The sequence below is a fragment of the Balearica regulorum genome, chromosome 2 (assembly GCF_011004875.1).
Source record: "Balearica regulorum gibbericeps isolate bBalReg1 chromosome 2, bBalReg1.pri, whole genome shotgun sequence".
NCBI classification, from domain to species: Eukaryota; Metazoa; Chordata; class Aves; order Gruiformes; family Gruidae; genus Balearica; species Balearica regulorum.
The window spans coordinates 51434096-51450522 of record NC_046185.1 but is presented as its reverse complement, the minus strand read 5'-3'; the positions used below and the strand labels follow the sequence as shown (position 1 = coordinate 51450522).

Here is a 16427-nt window from a genome sequence, read left to right as displayed (position 1 = left end):
AAACCACCACAATTATGCATGTCTTAGAGGATGTGAATATTGTAGCCACTTTGCCTTTTATCTAACAACTTCTGGTAAACCAGAGTAAAAGTCTTGGAAATTTTAGGCCAGTTAATTTATTAAAAGTGGATCTCTTGCTCACCGTCAGTAACTTTATTGTCCTTGAGTAATTACACCCCAGCCACCTCAATCTGTTCTTACAAGAGAGAGGTAACATAGAGCACAGTAGCATGGGATATTCAATACTGCCTCACAGTGAGCTGTGAGGCAAGGGGAAAGCTGGACACCAACAGGCCTCTCTCCTGAAATTGTTGGCTGATGAGTGCCTGTCATGCTGATGATATAGTATGCTACCAGGAATTAAAACAAGCAAAAATGCAAACAAACAAAAAACCCCAACCTAAAACCAAACAACCCAAGACGTTTGGAGTGTTGGAAGACTGGGAAGTAAATACATGCTTTGATTAGCAAGTACAAGTCATCCATGTAGCTCTATTCACTGCAGTTTCCTCACTCTCTTGGCCATTTTTAGCAGGCTGAATCACCAGTACCACATCCTCCATGTGAATCAAACTAACTGTAACCCATCACAAGACCTCATCTGCTGTTATGGGGCAGGCAGGGAGACCTACAGCCCTGCTGATTTCAAATCCAGTTCTGCAAGAAAATGTGGTTCCGGAACAGTTCACGACAACACAGACACTATAAAACTGCTGCTGCTCAGCTGTTGAAGTCAAACTGCAGATGTCATACTGCTTCACTACTGGTGTTTAAATGCATTACTTCTCTACTTGAGCAGCTGAAATGCAGCTTCATTCTGCCATTTTTTTTCTGTAGATTTATAGGTATGTTACTGTAGAGTTGATTTAGCTATTCATGTCCTGAGTTTCAAAAGTAATAGCTACCTATTGAATAGTTATGAAAGCGTTTTTTACAAAAAAGAAATTATCAGTGCCAGCCCTGAGCAAGGTCTGGAGCAACTGAGTGCTAGAAAGAAGATCTCAAAGAATTCTAGCTCCTTGTGCATGGGGCCAAATACCTGCAGAGAGCACACAGCCCAGCTACATTATTATTCAAACCTAGGGGCTAGGAAATAGGAGCCTAGCCTTGGAGAAATGGAACAGGTGTTTCGCAAAGGACTTGGCTCTTCACTGCTCCTCAGAAACGGTACTCAGAGGTGGGAGTTAGCCTTCTCTATGATGAGTTCTCAAAGAATCCATAAGAAGATTCATTGCTTCTTGTTTGAATCGATTACATATGACTAAGGGAAAGGATATTTTAAACCACTCCACCATGAATCTCTGCCCGCAGAATCCTGCATGGGAGATGATAGCCTTACAGAAGTAATTTTTTTCATCTGGAATGCAGTGTCTTGCACTCATCTGAAACAGAGAACAAAAGTGGTGAAACTGCAACCTGCAAGTTTCTTCTAGTGAAACTGCTTGAATTTCTGGAGTCTAAATTTCACAACTAACCTGTGAATACATGGGAGAACATATCATTCCCTGTTCACACTGGGCTTACTTCCTACAAGCCCTTGAGGATTTCTAGGCTGTGTAGATCATGCTGTTTCGGAGATGTGCATTGTAACAGAAGGCACATTCTCTTTAAACACCCCTCTGACTATCCAGCTCTGCTCAGTAAAAGTAAGATGGAGGGGCTGGGAATCAGCCAAATGGCCCGATTCTCACCTGACAGATTTCAGAAGCCTCCCAGCATTAGACAATCCTCACCTTTAAAAAAGTGTTGTCTCAAGAGGTGTTTGGTACAGAGTATTTCCTGAGGCAGTGGTAGCGATTCCTATAAGATGTGTACAGAAATATTGCTACTGGATTCACAGGCAGACATGTTTTTTTTCCTGACAGGGAGGAGGGGTTGCTACTAAAAGTAGAGTGAGGCGCCCTTCTTTTGTATGCTAGCAAGGGGTGAGGAGAAGTCTGATCCTTACATTTTCTGCAAAAGCAGCTGTAGCACAGTCCGAGCTGGCAGGAAGCAAGTCCAGTTGTAGGTAATAGCTTTTGTCTTCACCTAAATTTAAGTGCAGCAAAGAAAGCTTCTTCCTGTAAAGGAGTGTGAAAACAATGCGGGTATATTTTCAGTGTCCAGGTAGTTGGCTATTTTTGGGTTGGTATGGATACATTTATGCAAGTGTATTTTCTCACCCATCCTGTGTTTGGAAACACTTACTTACCAGACTAGCCTGTATCTGAAACAAACTTGCAAAATACCATTTTTTGCTGTTGGCATCAGGGGCAAGTTCATGTTGCTGATGACAAAGGCAGGTGTCAAGAGTTAGAAAGTAAATTTCTAAACCCCCTACAGTTTCCCTGACTTGTACTGAGGAGGTCACAAAGTCACCGTTGTAGAAATGAGGAACTTCAGTCTCTGGTGCTAGTGACCTCGGCCACTGACTAAAATCACTTTAATAAAACAAAAAACCCCCACTTCCCTGGAAAGGGAAAGCTGCATTATCAGGGGAGGACTTCATTACTTCACATCCAAGGCCCGGCTGCGGGCCGAGCTCCCGCATCCCACCCGTGGAAAACCCGAGTGGGTTTTGCGAGAAGCCTCACGGCTGTGGAGAGCCCGCCTGGCCGGAGGGCGGCCGGACGACCGCCCACCCGCCCGTGCTGCGTGCACCAGGGCGGCGAGGAAAGGCATGCAGGCTGACGGAAGACACACCGAGGGGGAAAAAACCTGAAGGAGGACAAACCAAGCAAGCTCCCGCCCACAAATTCCCTCAAAGCCAGGCATCAGCGCCCACCTCTCTCCCGCCGGGGCTGCTGTGCCTTCCCCGGTGCCAAAGGGACGGCATCCCCCGGCAGAGGACGAACAAGGGCGATTAAGAACTCGGCGGGGAGCGGGGGGGGGAACCAGGCCATCTCCCACCCTAGCACCGCCAGCGGAGGAGCCGCCCCGCGGCCGTTACAACCCCCCCGGCCCCTCGCCCGGCGGCCGCACCGCCCGCTCCCGCGCATGCGCCGTCCCCTCGGCGCCTGCGCGCTGGGGAGCGAGGCGGGTGCCGCTGGTTTTGGAGGGGTTGCGGGGCGCGAGGCGGCTGGCGCGTCGTTGCAGCGCGGGCGGGAGGGGGAGGAGCACGGCCCGGCAGCGGCGGACACCGCGTTCGCGCCTTCGCGGGCATCGCGCGCCCCCGGCTCCTCCCTCCGGTACACGCCGAGGTAGCACCGAGCCGCCCGGGTAGGTAGGTGAGAGGAGAGCCGAGCCGGCTGGGTCCTGCTGCCTCCTCATCGTCATGGCCGGCTCGGAGCAGCCGCCGCCGCGGCGGGAGGACGGAGAAGCGCCGCTACCCATTGAGGACGCGGAGCTGGCGCTGGCCGGAATCAACATGCTGCTGAACAACGGCTTCCGCGAGTCCGACCAGCTCTTCAAGAAATACAGGTAAGCCCTGGCCGCCCCTTCCGACCGCTCCCCGGGCGCCTTCCCCCAGCGCAGCCCCGGGCGCCCTCCTCCGCCCGCCGGCGGCGGCCCGGCCTCCGCGCACCTGTCCCCGTCACCCACCTGCGCGCCCGCGCCGGCCCCGCTCTCCCCTCAGGCGTCCTCCCCAGGGTGGCGGCGCCCGCCTCTCCGAGCCCGGCGGGCGGGCAGTGAGCGGGCCGTGAGGCGCGCAGGGGCCCCGCACCCTGGGCAGGGGGGCTCGGCGCGGGCAGCCTCGCCCTGCCGGCACTTCGGAGCGGGGATGGTCGGCGCCTCGGTCTGCGCCCTCGCGGGGCCGGGGCACGCGTGATTCGCCCTCGTGGCCGCAGGTGCGAAGCCTTGGATCCGCTTTGCGGGGTCTCCGCGGGGCCAGCGGGCTGGGCTGGGTTGGCGCGGGGGGCGGCGTGTTGCTGCGGGGGGTCTCTGCAGCCTGTCGCCCTGTTGAAGGGGTGGGAAGGGCCGGGCAGGGGTTGGCGGGTCCCTCGGTGACATTGGTTGCGTTTCGCTAGCGTGAGTGAGTAAACACACACGTGCGCCTGAAGGCGTTTCCTGGGGGTTTTCGCTCTGATGATGCTCGTATGTGGTCTGATGCTGGTTTCAGCCGACCAAACGGAGGCCGACAAAAGGTCCTTGAATGCTACTGTGATTACGTTTAGGCTGCAAGGTTACCTTCATAATCCCTGCATACATCGTGTCTAGGTTTGTCCGTTAAGTAGTCATCTGGTAGGAATGGCATTAACTGAACTGTCTGTGTAAGTCAGTCTTAAAGAAAAGATTGCCCATACCTGTCCTTGCTTTTTGTCTCACATCTAATGCATTCCACACATGCTTGAGCCGCTGTAATTGTGCATACGTTCTAAATAATTAATGTGCACTATATTGCTGTTTGTCTGTATGATTAAAAAAGACTTTGACTTAACATAGCACTTCATAGCGATGGCGTACTTATGTACTTAAATCTTATTTACAAAAAGGATGTTTGGAGGTAGAGTGAGACAAATTCAGAAAACTCCCATTAATAATAATGGCATAGACTGTGGCAGGTACACAGTTGTTAATATTAAACATGTCATTCTATCTTTAATATATACTGCTGTATTACAACAATACTGTTGTGTAGAACTAACTGGAGTATGGGAGGTGACAAATAAGGTCCCAATTCTTCATTCCTCACGTGCATAATCATTCAGGTGAAGTTGCACCCTATGAGTTACTTCTTTCTTGAGTCTGTTGGAGTTGTCAATTGTTCTAAGTATCTAAGGAACCTGTAGGTTTTGGTTGTTTGCATTTTGCATTTTTTTTTAAGATGCCAGTTAAGGAATGCTTTATGAGGTTTCCTCTCCTCCACTTTTTGTTGTGTTGTGCCCTTGATTTCTCTCAGTAGTGTGAATCTGGAAGTAGTCTAGGAATTCTAAATATGTGATGCTTTTTATATTGTATAGTAAAGCTAGGGAGTAAAATTGTTAAGGTTCCTATTTTCAAAATGTAGTTTAATCCTCCCTTGAAAGTGAATAAATCTTCTGCAAATTGTTCTCTTGGTTATCTGGGTTTATTACTAAGGATTTCTTAAATGCGGGAAATTATCTTTTTTCCAGGTGTGCGGGCTTTTCTTTCTTTGATTTTTGTCAAGAGGTGCCTTTAAGTTCAGTGTTTTGTTTGATCTTGGCCTTTAAAAACTACCTGCAAAGAGTAAATAAGAATTCCTTCATTAGATTAAGTGTTTTTATGATTCATAATTTGATAATCTCTGTCTTAGTTTTTAAATGACTGTGAAAAATCTCCAGCCCTGTCTACCTCATCCCAAAATTTGTAGCAGGGTTCCTTTTACTGTGAACTAATGGACCTTTATTGAATTGCAGATTAGCTGTATGTTGAAACTTTGCATTAGACGTAGGGAAGAAGATACAGCAAAGTATGCTCAACTTCCAATAAATTCAGACTTTGGAGACACATGCAGTGAGGTCCACTTTTTTTTTTCCCCAACAGTTGTTGGTTCTATACTTGTCTTGGATGTGTTCTTTCTACAAGGACTTAAGTAATGCTGTTATATGTTTCTTTGCATACAGCCTTAAATGAGTATATTTTTGGTGGTGTATGCTTGAAATTACAAAATAGAACCCATCCTAAATGGGACTGCTAAGCCAAATGAGCAGCTTTTTGGAAGCCCTCCATAATTTAATATGGATGTTTGTAATTTGCGGCATTAGAGCTCGAAGATGTGTGATGAAGTGCAGCTTTTTGAACTTCATGTGAGTGTATGTTGTCTGTGTTTCAAATGACCTTTCTTATAGAAAGTGTTAATTCTAGACTACTGCCTATGCAGGTAGTTTAGTTCTATTTCAGAAGCTTGATGGTTACCAGATGAATCCTAGAAGTGAAGGGGGGAATGGAAATTTTCTTCTTACGGAAACTGTTTAAGAACCTACAAGGCTATTTGGAAGCTCAATTACTCAGCAAAACTTGAGTTTCATTAGCCACATCACTTAAAAAAGTTAAAATTGTTTATTAGAAACTACTGGGTTTGCTTTTTATTACTTTAATTTTTTTCTTCATTTGCCACCTGAAGGATCTTGTGAAAAATTAATTCAAGTCAATACTGCTATCTTTATGGGACAGTAGAGAGTCTTGATGAGCCTAAGGACCGCTGTCATTCCAAAGCAGACTGGATCTGTTTCTGGTTTTGCTATTCTGCATTTTTGCATCTTCCAGAAAGCTGGCTGATGAGGCCAAAATCAGTTATATTTGAAAGCTGGTCCTAATGCAGTCCTTGAGGAAACCAGGGTAGAAATCACAGCTGTGTTTCATATATGTAGCTGCAACAGTAAGGTCTTGCTTTTGAAGAGTGGTGATCTTTGAAATCATTTGCTGTAGAACCATTGTTTCTGTGTTGGACATGAGAGAATAATATTTTGTCTCTTTGTGTTCTAAATGGATACATATGAGCTCTAAACACCAAGTCATATGAACTGAACATATCTGTTGTGTGTCAGATATAACATGTAGTTGGAACTGCATTGACTATCACTGTAAAACAGTTAACGATTTGTCAGGTGTAGTTTGTGACTTGTTTTAAATTATATTTGAGGGAAGATATCAGAGGTTTTTTTAAGTCCAGATCTTCCACCTGCTAGTGGTGGCAACCTTCTGAACATGAATCAAATACCAATGGATGTAATATTTTCATAAATCTGCAACAGACTGCACCACTGTTTTTAATGCTTGTAGCTGTGTCAGGTCCCCACAGTGCTAACTCATATTTGAAACTGACAGGTGTCAGCCTTTCTATTCAGCTTGAACAATGCTGACACCATCCCAGTTCTTACAGATTTAAACTTTGAGTACCTGTGAAAGCTGCAAGAGATGTGGAGGTTAACCAAGGACATAGGTGTTGGAGATGGAGCCTGCAGTCAGCCTGGGGGGTGGTATCATTTCGGTGACACTAGCAAGAAAACTGGAATCAGAGTGTTCTTTTTCCCCTTCTAGCTTTGTGGATTCCTAAACATTTTAAAAAAGAAACTGTCAAAAGACCTTTTTTTTTTTTTTTTTTGCTGATTCTTCACTTTTTAAGAGCATTTGCAATTCAAAAATTATTTTAAAACTTCCTCCAGCTAAGAGGAGAGAAGCCAGTGTCAAATAAAATTGAGAGCTTTATAAAAGCTGAATGTTGACTCACAACATAAAGCATAAGATCAGGGATATTATCTTAAAAGAAATGCTAGTCTTCTGTCTCCTACCAGGGAAGCATTTGACTCTTTGCATGAATGACTCTTACTTCTGAGAAGGCTTAATAAAGCTTTCAACTTGCATCTGAATGAAAAGAGAAACAGTGCAAGATGGATAAGTAAAATGTATGTAATAAGGTCATATCCAAAGAAGGAAGTGAAGATGATGTAGAGGAAATGTAATTCTAAGACAAAATGTGTAAGGATGTAAAGAATGGGGGTCAGTGTAGGGAAACATGCTCTACAACCTGCTAGGGTAAAGAAGAACAGGGAGAAGGATGGGAAGCTGTAGCAAATGGGAACACGAGAAAAAAGCTTAGTACGCTTAAAAACATGAAACTTTTAAAGTTATGATATGTTACAGTGTACATATTAAGAGACATACTTACTTCAGTAATGGACTAGAAATTCCATTGTGGGTAGGTGTTTGAACCTAATATTACCAATTTAAAACAGTGTCTGTGGCTCAAAATACTTTTGACCCAAATACAAGTTGAGACAAGGTGACATTAAGCCAGCATTGATCAGCAGGTAGATTATGGCCCATGTATGGGCAGTCTGACTGCTGTTGAAATTCTTGTTTATGAAGGTCAGCAAAGGAGCCTTAACTTTTGTTTTTATGTGATTTAGTAGATGTTTCAGTAGCTTCTCTAAAGATAAGGACAGCATGGTGGGAACTGACGTAAGTCAGGTGGGGGAAGGATGATGGCATCTTGATTGGCAGTGTGAGAGTAAGTCATGAGTGCCCTGGTAGCAACCCTGTGTGCTATTTATTGCAGCGATAGACAGGAGAGCAGCTGCTAGATAGATGTATAGAAAGGAGAGTTATATATGAGGGGAAGTGATCTTTAGCAGCAGTATTCTAAATGTGTACGTTAGCGAGGTAAGATTTTGTTTCTCAAGGCTAGGCAGAGCATGTTATAGTAATAGTGATGCACATAAAAGCAGCATCAGTTTTCCAGTTATATGAATAGTTTAGAAAGATTTTAACTGTTCTGCAGTTTAAATCTTAAAGACCTGTGTACGTAGAGATGATCACATTGAATGTGACATTCAGTTTTGTGGCCTTTGTGACAGAGACAGGTGGTGTCACCAAAAGAAGTGGTAAAAAGGGCAGAGGGAGGTTGAGAGATCTGTTTGGCTTATGGAGCAAAATCTGATAGCTAGAAATCCATGGGAAGATGACAAAAAGCTAAACAAAGATCTAAGTTTATAATTCAGAAGGTAGAATTTGGATTTGGTGGAGATTGCAGAAGAGGTGTGATAGTAAGCAGATCTTATTTTAAAACTGAAGAAATTAACTCTGTGAAAGATACAGGTATTGCAAAGACTTTTTACTCTTGCTAGTGCACCCATTCTTTGATCTATTATTTCTAATACATTATTTCAGGCTATTGTGATGGGATGGATATATTTTTGTTTTAATATACTTCAGGAGTTCATAGATAATAAGAAGTTATGTGATGCCAGTTAAGCTGCTATAGTTTACCCTGGAAAGTAATTTTGGTTAGGTTAGCTGAACCTACAGTGGAAAAAGATTTTTGCAGAAGTCCGTAATTCTTATGGATTAAGAGTTTGCAATTAGAAGTTAGTACAAATCAGTTGTTATAACTAGCTTGTCTCAGCTTTGTTACTACTTTGTTACTACTTTTCAAAGTAAAAGTAAATGCTTCTTATAATTCCCAATATTTTGGTATTCTTGTGCATCTAAACTTAACAGCCTGAAGCTAAAGCAAAACAACCCCTGTTAATTGGTGTAAGGACAAAACCAAATCAGGTAAAAACTGGATGGGACAGGGCTACAGAGTTATTCTTTTTACATTCCTGATTTTCTCTTTTGGTTGTGTATTTCTAGTGAAAATAGAAGTGTATGATAAGAGCTCATTTAACAGTTAAAACAAATTTGGGCTGATTGTGAAATATAGACTAAACCTAGATCTGACATTTGCATTTTTCAATGTCTGTCTTAATACTGTAGTTATTTCACAAAACTTATATTGCCTTAGCTATTTCATATACCAATATTGGATGAGATGTGTACTTGAATAAAGATCTTATGTTTGTAGTCTCCCAAATAATTCTTAGAATACAGTCTAGAATAATCTGTGATGGAATAATGACCAAAGGATTTGTATGGTTTTGCAGTAAATTCCTTACCTTTATATATAGGTTGTACATATTTCTGCTTGTTTTAAAATACTCAGTAGCTGCTTCTATGTTTATCTGTGAACGTAGATGAATTCTTAATTTTTTGTTATGCTTTACTCTCCCACTTTAGAGGAAAACATTTTTTTTTTTGTTTCAACTTGAGCATCACTATCAGTATGATGACTGGAATTCTTAGTGGACTGTGGTTAAAATAGCAGTGTCTAGAAAAGCAAGGAGGAAAATGTTGGTGGGTTAATTTAAACCTGAGCTAGGCTGTAGTAGCTTTAGAAGCTGATGTGTTTGAAAGTAAAATACTATTGTGGAAATGGATGTAGAAAAAGGAAAATACTGAGAAGTGATTGATTTTTCTTTTCGTGTGCTTCAGTTCTGATTTATTTTTTATGGTAGAATTGGGCTGTATTATCTTAGCTGTAATAAACCAAGGCTTAAATCTCCTGAATGTTGTCATCATGTGTGAAAATGGGACACAGCAAACACCTTTTATTCTGAAAGTGAATTAACGTCTTAAAGATTACACCATGAAATGAGGTGAATTAGTCAGGGTTTACTGGGAAAAGCAACATCTTGTGTAATGCCAGTTTATATGCCTGGAAGAAAGGTCTACTTCAGTGCTCTTAAGCTTATGACTTCAATTTAGTTATACATAGCAGCTTTATTGATATGTACAAACTGTTACTGTGGTATCTTGTAGAAATGGTGTTAATAGCACACTTTCTTATAATAAAGGTATCTTCTGAGTCCTGGCCTCATAGGTGAGGTGCAACCAGTGTTTTACAAAATACGTCTGGAGACCGAATTTTTCTTCATCTTTGAGCTGATTAAAAGTCTTGAGATTTTCCTTTACTTAATGGAGGTTATTGCTTCAAAGTTGTTAGGACAACCTGGGTAGTGCAATGTCCCAATGTTCATTTGTATTCAGTTCCATAACTCCTGTCAATGTCAATATGGCCATTGGTTTGCTGTTAGTATTTTCTCAAGTGCTGCCTTTTTTTTCTCTCTCTCTCTTTTTTTTTTTTTTTTTTTTTTTTTTTTTTTTTTGTATCTTAACAACTTTTTGGAATCTGTCAAAAGATGTAAAATCATGTCTGATGCTGAAGGTCACTTATAAGGATTTTGAGCTGGGGGTTGTTTTTATGGAATTGTGCTTTTCTCAGAAACTTACTGTCATCAATAGTCATGCCTTAGTGTTTACTGGGATAGTACTGTGCCATTGCAAACTTTTTTCTAGCTCTTGAGGAAAAGATAACCCTAAACTGTTGAAGAATTTATCAGTCAACATAATATCCACAAAGATGGAGCACTAAATGTGATTGCGGTTTAAAATGGATTTTAAACACTGAAATTACCTTAAATGATCTTCCCTAAAGCTGCGACTATAGTCTCTATCCAGTGACTATGTAGCAATGTGGTGGAAGTGTTCCTTATTTTGTTTAGCGATGACACAGACTCTGTGTGAGGAGCTCCTGCAGTAGTTTTCATGTTTTGTTTGCCAAACTCCATGGTCTCAACAGAAGCATCTCCCAGACATGGTATAATATTATGTATTATGGTTTTTTGCTTCAGAGTCCTTATGTTCTACACCCCATATGTGCTGTAATGGCAATTTTTTTTTATAGATAGAGTGACTGAAAATTAAAAAGGACTAATCTGCAATATTTACCTCTAGTATTACAGCTAGTGATAATTTCAGAATAAAGTGATATGGCTCTCAAGGTTTTTGTTGTCTTGTCTTTGATTGTAAACAAAGTAAGCTGTGAGTGTCAGAGTGCAAGTGGGGAAGCAGTTTTGAAAGATCAGTTGAAAAGATAGATATCTACTTGGGAAAAAAGACTTCTCAGTTTTACTTGGACAAATATACGTAAAAATACTTGGACAAATTTTCATTGCTTGCAGTAAGTGCTTCAATATCTTTTGTAGTCTTGGAAGAGCAGTTGGCTCTCAGCTGTAACTAGCTGCCTCATTTTTTAAAATTGTATTAAAATTTACCAAAAAGAAATATAAAGGCTTTCCAAATGTATATTTAAATGTTGATACCTTCAAACAAATACATGTGCACATTTAAGAACAGGTTCTTAAAGTCCCAAAGACAAAAGAAAACCAAATTTTTTAAAATATTTGAATAGTATGCCCAAATTATTGTATATATTGAGCTGCTGAAACAGCATATATATGCTGTTTGAGTCTCTACTGTATTCCTGTTTATTCAGTTTTTGTGGTTTTGCTCCCAAGCATGGCCATTATTCAAATTTCTCTGTTTGAAAATATTGTTTCCATAGACAGAGAATCAGTTTACCTCTAAAGTTGATATATTTCATTTTTTTTTGTTTTTTAAAGCTTCAGTAACTTATTTCTACAACAGGAGGATCTTCTTTTATAAATTCATAGAAAATGTAGAGTAGTCTAGAACTTAAAATGTTTTCATATGCAACACTTCTACTATTTATTCTGTAATTCCACAATATTTGTTTTGTATTTATGTTTTGCTGATAGAACTCGCATCTTTCTTGCCAAGTCCTAAGGAATGCCTGGATGCTACTTTCTTCTGAGAGCCAAATGCATATGTTGCTGAGCTTATTTGATTTGCTTATGCACGTTTCATGAGGCGGGGGGGGGAGAGAATCTCAAAATCTTGGTCCTGTTGTGCAAAGTTTTAATAACAGTGTAATACTTATCAAATTTACAAGTAAATTTTTTACAGATATTCATATGCTCAAATTTTAGTTATTCCATTAAAATAATTTACTTGGATCTGTGCATGGTAGCAACGTAACATTTTCAGCGTGAATGGAAACTTAATATTCAAGAAATGTGTTCTAAGGATTTTATTGAGAAGTGCAAACCTAATTTGATATTTATGTTGTGTATTTTTATCTTATGTCATGTATTTTTATTTTTTCTTGCTATATGCAAAGACTGTTGTGGCTGAGTACTTTTAATTCACTCCGATAAATCATTTTTCTCTGACAACTTTTTGTTCTGAATGGCCTTCGGTATGAAAGATTGATTACTCAGAGATGCCTACCTGCTTGCCCTCCGCTCCCCCCCTCCCCGCCCGAACTGCTTTCCTCTGACTGTGTAGATCTAAGGAAGCTCAAAAATGAAACGTTTTGGTTTATTTTTGAGCTTCCTTGAAAGTATGATGTAAGGGCAACTTCATATGTGAGGATATAAATGTAAAAAATTCTTGTGCTGATCCTTTCTGCAGTTTTAGATCCGTTTGGTGTTGATGATGCAATAGGTGTGACCTTGAAACATGTGGTGAAGATTGTGTGCTGAGAAGTAGGGTGATAAGACTGGCTGCTGAATGGGTGCCACACACCTCATGAGTTCAAAAGTGGATTATGAGATAGCCATGTGCCCTCTGCAGCAAGAGTTTGTGCTGAAAGCACCAGCTGCAGTGAGTATAACTTGTGCAGCTGATTTCTACTGCTCTGTGTCACACAGCTGTTGGTAGAGAACAGTCCAGGTACTGAGTAGCAGAGGCATTTACTAGCAGCTGCTCTTGTTGGCCTGCCAACAAAGCAGAAAATACCTAATTTGTTTTTCTTTTGAAAAGATAATGAAAAAATTTGGCAAGTTAAGTTGATCTCTTATTTATATGTATATCTACAATTGAACAATGTATATAGAAAGGGAAGGTTTTTCTGTTCTAACTTGCTTTATCTTCCCAGTTTTTCTTTCTTCTTGTTCATGTCCTTGCTTTTAGATATTTATGCTAAATCAAAAAGTGTGTGTGTGAATATTGATGACTACCTTTTTTTTTAAAAAAAAAAAAAAAACAAACCACAAACTCATATGGATTTACTACTGGAAATTTGTGTCATAATAAACAATATACTACTATATCCATGTTTTTCAAGTGCCTGTCCTATTTTAAAACTCTAATCTGATGCTTGCAGAATGGAGTTGGAAACAGCATAAGTACTACCCTATAGCAATATATGTACCTGTAGCATAAATGTTACCTTCTCTTATATAAGAACACCGACTTTCAGGATTTAACCTGGCGGCTCACCGCTGAACAGTGTGGATCAGTGGTACCACTGAGATCCTGAAATATTGTTAAGTGCCTTCTATATGATGTTACTGGAGCCTCATGGTCTGTGTGACTACAGTTGTGCTAAAGCTTGAAACCTGTGCCATATATGACCAAGATTTTGCTTGCCTGCATTTTTTTGATCTAGCAGTTGATTTCACCCTTTTGGAATATCCCTGCAAACAGAATAGGTGAAGCATCTTCAAACTATTCCACATAGTGTGGTAAGATATATATTCTGGACTTGAAACAAAGCAGCTTATAAAACCATAAGCCTTGAAAGAACTTGGTATTTCCGTCAACTTATGTGGCATATGCATTTCTTTAAAATCTGGTAGTTTAATGTAAATTCATGGAAACAGGGAAAAGTGGGAATCTCTTAATAAAACCAGTTAACATTTGTCTGCTAGGTCGAAACTGTAGTGTTGGATCATGAGAGAAGAGTAGAATTAGCGGATTTTAAGTTTTCTGTAGCTTTTAAATTTTTTTGATCTGTACTGAATGTCATTTCATGGCAGTAGTTTCTAAAAAAAAAATTTACAGTTTAATGCTTGACCTTTTTTACGATATATCTCAATTTAATAAAAAGATGAAACTTCTGGCTTTCTGTTTCCATTATACCTTGCAGAATATGTTTGTAACTTGATACAAAAAACCTAAGATTTATTCACAGATGTGTAAGTTAAAATCATGAAATGCAATATTGATCTTTGCGATAGGAAATATGTGCAAATATAGTAATTATACTTCATTTTCTTTACAGAAACCATAGCCCATTAATGAGTTTTGGAGCCAGTTTTGTCAGTTTTTTGGTGAGTAGATGAGAGCAGAGAGTATACATCTCTTCTCTTGTGGTTAATGTTTGTATGTGCATACGTCTGTTCATAAGTGTGGATAATCTAATTTTTTTTCTTTTTATGAGACTTAATTTTTTCAAAGTTTTAGATTAAATGTAGCTAGAAAACAAGTCATTATGTTATATAAAACTTGTTTACTCATGTGGTTTAAATAGAAAGTAAAGGTTCTCTGATTCAGCTTCTCAAATGTATGAAATATTTATGTGTTCCATTAAAAGAGCCATAATAAAACTCTCTCTTAAATGAGCACTAGAGGTATTATTAAAATAATACTCATAAATTCCACTTTCCTGATAGCTTTTGCTATTGAAAATTTCTCCGTCCATACTGCTGAGTGAAAGTTGTTAATTCAATCCATTCACACTTCTTCCTTCTTGAATATGTGAGAACTGAGAATATTAACTGATTGAAGAGTTATAATGAGCAAGTTAGGTCTGTTAAATGCTTTTCTTTTTTTCTTTTTTTTTGTTAACGTATTAAAAATGAGAATGTAAAAACTGAGCAGGTGTATTAGGAAATGTATGGATCTTGGTTTTTTAGACTGTCCTTATTCTGACTTTGCTGCTTAATCTTAGATCTCACCAGAAATTATCTATGGTAATACTCTTTTTAAAGAGAGAATTTATTATAATATGGCAGAAATAGATAAGTTGTAAATGAAATTAATTTCAGTTCTCCCCAGTGTCCGTAGACTATGCAATATAGAAAAATACATTGGCTAGGAAACCTCCTGGGGCCTATGCTTGCTTTTAAGTCAATGGAGAGGAGAAAGGAAAGAGGGAGAATCTCTCGGGCTTGCTTATCTGAATTGATGCGCTGAACCAGTGAAACATCACAGTGAAGCATCAGTGGCTCTTGAAAATATCTTGCTTAGCTACTGTTCTAAACATAGCAGCAGCACTTTGTGTGCCTGTGTCATTCAGAGCTTTTGTTTAATAAAGCATCAAGAAAAGAAGTTTCTTGTCCTGAAATTCTTTCTAAATTGGTTCAGCAGTAGTTGGAGTCGGATGCGGTTTTTTCTTCCTACATATGTAGGAATTGTGGTTATTATTTTGTGTGATGCAATAGCTGTTACTTGTTACTGACTTTGGAGGCCTATTATTTATGTGGATGGATTATATAAAAGCAGTATCTGCACAGATGCAAATTGTGCCTTACATAACAATAATTGAAAATTAATTTAGACAATTTTTTCTTCTGTTTAATGTAATGTGACAGTGCATCCAGTTTAACTGCATTTGAAGCTTTCAGACAAGGAGTTAGGACTTAGTATGTTCTGATTTGTCTTGAAATTTTGGTAAAGCACTCTCAAATTTCTAGTTTGATGTTTCTGTGTAGAAGTGTGTGTACTGATGTGTGTGCCTTAATACTTTTTAAGAAAAAGTAAGTTTTATTGTCAAGTTTTTATGAAAAATTTTACTATCCTATAGCTTTTGTAGAAATAAAAAATAAATAGAAAATTTTATGGAAATAAAAATTGTTTTATCATTCAAATCTGTTTGGTTTTTGGTAGAATGCCATGATGACATTTGAAGAAGAGAAAATGCAACTGGCGTGTGATGACTTAAAGGCCACAGAGAAGCTTTGTGAAAGTGAAGAAGCTGGAGTTATAGAAACAATCAAGAATAAAATTAAAAAGAATGTAAGAACATTATTTGTAAAAACACAGAATTGTATATTGGATAAATATTTCTGGAAACTTTCTTTCTGTCCTTGTATTTTGAATAGATAATTTTTGATATGTGGAGTTGAGATTAATAATAAATTTAGAAGTTAAGTCAAATATTCTGCTTGCATTATCATGAAATACTCGCGTAGTTAGTCTTTTAAAGCAGTGGGTTACATTGATATTAGTAATTATTTTCTTAACACCTCAAATTAGTGACCTACTAAAATTATTTCAGGAAGCTTGTAGCTTATCTAATTTCAGCTAACTTGAATTCATACATGCTGTAGTAATGTTCAAAAGTTGTGATGTTGAGGCTGCATAGCGCTGTGTGCCAGGCATATTCCTAGGGAATTTCCCTTCCTTTTTTTAGATTTTTCATTCTAAATAATGAAGGAAGAATAAAGCATGCAGATTGAGAACTAGTCGTAGTAGTAGTATAGAAATGTCCAGTGTGGCCTGCCTAGTGTGACAGAGCATATCTACAGCAGAAGCAGCAGCTGTTTCTTTTCAATATTTAGTTTACTCCGTAAAAAAATATT

General features: G+C 39.4%; 1 protein-coding gene across 1 annotated transcript in view; it reads left to right on the top strand.

Moving 5' to 3' along the window:
* Positions 1–3018: 3018 nt before the first annotated feature.
* Positions 3019–16427, top strand: part of TTC39C (tetratricopeptide repeat domain 39C) — a 38647-nt gene continuing 25238 nt past the window's right edge. The window contains exons 1-3 of the mRNA XM_075744235.1: positions 3019–3399; positions 14126–14174; positions 15733–15861. Of these exons, the coding sequence (XP_075600350.1) occupies positions 3254–3399; positions 14126–14174; positions 15733–15861 (324 nt within the window). The 5' untranslated portion in view covers positions 3019–3253. The remainder of the gene's footprint in view (positions 3400–14125; positions 14175–15732; positions 15862–16427) is intronic.